Here is a 2,795-nt window from a genome sequence, read left to right on the forward strand (position 1 = left end):
GAAAAATGAAAAATAAATTAACATTGAAGAGTTTAGAACGAGCCATAAAATCTTCACGCAAATGGGCTCCTCTACTTTTTTTCCTTGCTTCAGCAGGGTGCATGGTGATACATGCATTGATTAAAAGGTTTTCCAACTCAATAGTCTCTATCATGTCTGAGTTCATGTAAAAATAAAGATACAATTAAAAGGTTTTCCAACTCAAGTCTGAGTTGGTTATACATGCATTAGTTGAATAAACTACAGTAGGGGAAAATAAGTAATGAGAAATTATGGACTTCAGTATATGACTTTAAACGCTAATAATCCTATTAAACATATATACCATATCAAGCTTCTGTCCTTCAACTTGACATCATGGAAGCTCTCCCATGCTTTATCAATCACCTGACAACCTTTAAATTAAAAAATAAAGAATCAGCGAGGTAGCGAATTTAAATATAGTGATCATGGAGTCAAAATAGTAAGCCTGTTTCAAAAGCAGAGTTACTGCAAACTTGTCTGTGTAGATGAAGCCCAATTAGGCAAGAAAATGAAGGATATCCACCTTAGTATCTAGTTCATCTCTTATACAACAAACTGGAAAATGCATGTCTCTATTGCACACATTCTTCTAATGTTTCCTGTGTGCAAAACACAGCAGCATTGCTTTGTATAATCCGCTGTATGTTCAACACTCAACAGGATATTTGAGGTGGGATGGGAGCCATTTGAATTTCTAAGCTTGTACAAGCCCTGAACAGAATCAAGAAGGGAATTTGCACCAAGTCGATTAGCGCCATGAACATATGCACAGGCAGCTTTCCCAGCAGCTAAGAGTCCACGAGTCACTGCATCAGGATAATCACCTTTGATGGTAACTACCTTCATAGCAACCATTATTTAAGGAGGAGTTCTATATTATTTGATCAAGTGTAAAAATTTCAGCGTGAATTTGTACCTCTCCATGGTGATTTGTGGGGATCCCACCCATGTTATAATGGACAGTAGGTAAAACAGAGATTGGCTCTTTTGTAACATCGACACCGGCAAAAATAGCAGCAGTTTCAGATATTCCAGGAAGTCTCACCTTGAGGTCCTCAGGAGGTAAGTGATTTAAGTGAAGATAGATATGATCTTTCAAGGGTCCTATCGGGAGAGAAGAATAACCCGTTAAATTATGTTCAAGTGGTAACAATCAATCCTATGAACTCCACTAGCTGCCACATATTCTCCAATCGATGTTTATTCATTTCTCTAAGCTACCAATCATACATATATAACATTGATTCTGAACAAACAACCACCCAATATCATGTATCGTTCACTTCTACACAATATAAAGGAACACGTTTAAGCTTACTCAAGGCAAATGCTAACTTAAGAATTCAAAAGATTTATTAATCATACTATGACAAGAATGATTTAACAAGATACTGAATTCTGAAATTATAACGAGTAGAGATTCGAAACTTAAGGAAACCATCACCATCTTCTGGAGGTACTGCGACGAAGATTATGTGGAAGTAAATTTATTTTCTTTTCTATGAAAAATCAAAATTAGTTATTACAGGAAAGAATAAAAGCCTTCATAAAACATGTTAAAAAGGGTGAAAGAAGTATCAAAAAGTCTATCCAAGTCCAAAAGAACTCTGAATGTATTGATTATTTCAATTGAAAAGAAAGAGAATACGATACTCCTAGTTCTAGAGGAAGGATTTCTACATTTTGAAAGCTCTCTGCTCTCTTCTCCCCAAAACAACTCACCCTAGACGTGGAAGTGACTTTTTGGACACCAAAATTTAACACATTCAGATAAACCAAATTTTATGGTCCACCATAGATTGTGAATGCTGCCATACCTACACCACGCCCTTCTCGGATCTCCATTGTCATAGATCTCGAGATCACATCTCTTGATGCAAGATCCTTAGCTGTTGGGGCATACCGTTCCATGAATCTTTCACCTTCACTATTCCTAAGAATACCACTTTCACCCCTAGACCCTGAACATGGAGAAACAAACATTGGAAACGAAAGAATCTGTTAATAAATAAAATAAGAGCAGTAGGTTTATACAGATCAGACCAAGAGACATGAGTAGAGGTAGCAGAGAAGTACGTCCTACCATAGCCCTGGCAGAAGCAGCAACAGAACTAGTTTTTCAGGTAATAAAAATTGAAAGAAGCATTTTTATTGCGACTGACTGGCTCAAGTCTAATAAATATGCTTCAAAAATTAATAGTTACCTCTGCGGCCAGAATTGTTGAGGCAGCACGGAACCTGTGTAACGTCCCATCCTCCATATTTAAGGCAATTACACCTTGACAGCTGCTTGATAACCAAAAAAAAAAAAAAAAAAACACAAAAAATAATAATAAAAAATAAATAGATAAATAAAGTGAAAGATTTACTACATGTCTTTTTTCCTTTTCCCTTCTCGTGGTTCAATAAGCCAAGTATATTAACGTACATACACTCAAAAAGATATTAATCCACTCGCCTTTCAACCAGCGATTCCATGTTCCGTGCAGATATTTGCATTATGGTAGTTAAAGGTGTAAGCAATCAAACCCTAATACTCCAAAATCTTAGAATTCCATGATTTTCACATAGGAGTAATTTGATCAAAAAACATACATTGGTTTATGAAGATAATTGAAATGTTCTAAATCGGCAAAAGAGAAACTAGTGAGATTAAAGGAACCGTTCTCTCTCTTTTCCTTACTGTTATTGAATTCAAAATTGATGGCTTTTCATTCACGTTAAATGGTAGAGAGAGGCAGTTTCTTTTAAGGCCAAAAACTACCCACTTT

General features: G+C 35.9%; 1 protein-coding gene across 1 annotated transcript; it reads right to left on the reverse strand.

The window, feature by feature from the left end:
- Positions 1-215: 215 nt before the first annotated feature.
- Positions 216-2,306, reverse strand: LOC111378732 (succinate dehydrogenase [ubiquinone] flavoprotein subunit, mitochondrial-like). The gene is made up of 6 exons (XM_023001965.1): positions 2,229-2,306; positions 2,108-2,114; positions 1,842-1,985; positions 941-1,128; positions 548-864; positions 216-395 (listed from the first exon to the last, which is right to left on the reverse strand). Exons 1-5 carry the CDS (start codon positions 2,283-2,285, stop codon positions 568-570), a joined length of 693 nt encoding a protein of 230 aa, XP_022857733.1. The 5' UTR covers positions 2,286-2,306; the 3' UTR covers positions 216-395; positions 548-567.
- Between the last annotated feature and the right edge of the window lie 489 nt (positions 2,307-2,795).

The sequence above is a fragment of the Olea europaea genome, unplaced genomic scaffold (assembly GCF_002742605.1).
Source record: "Olea europaea var. sylvestris unplaced genomic scaffold, O_europaea_v1 scaffold1861, whole genome shotgun sequence".
Lineage (NCBI taxonomy): Eukaryota > Viridiplantae > Streptophyta > Magnoliopsida > Lamiales > Oleaceae > Olea > Olea europaea.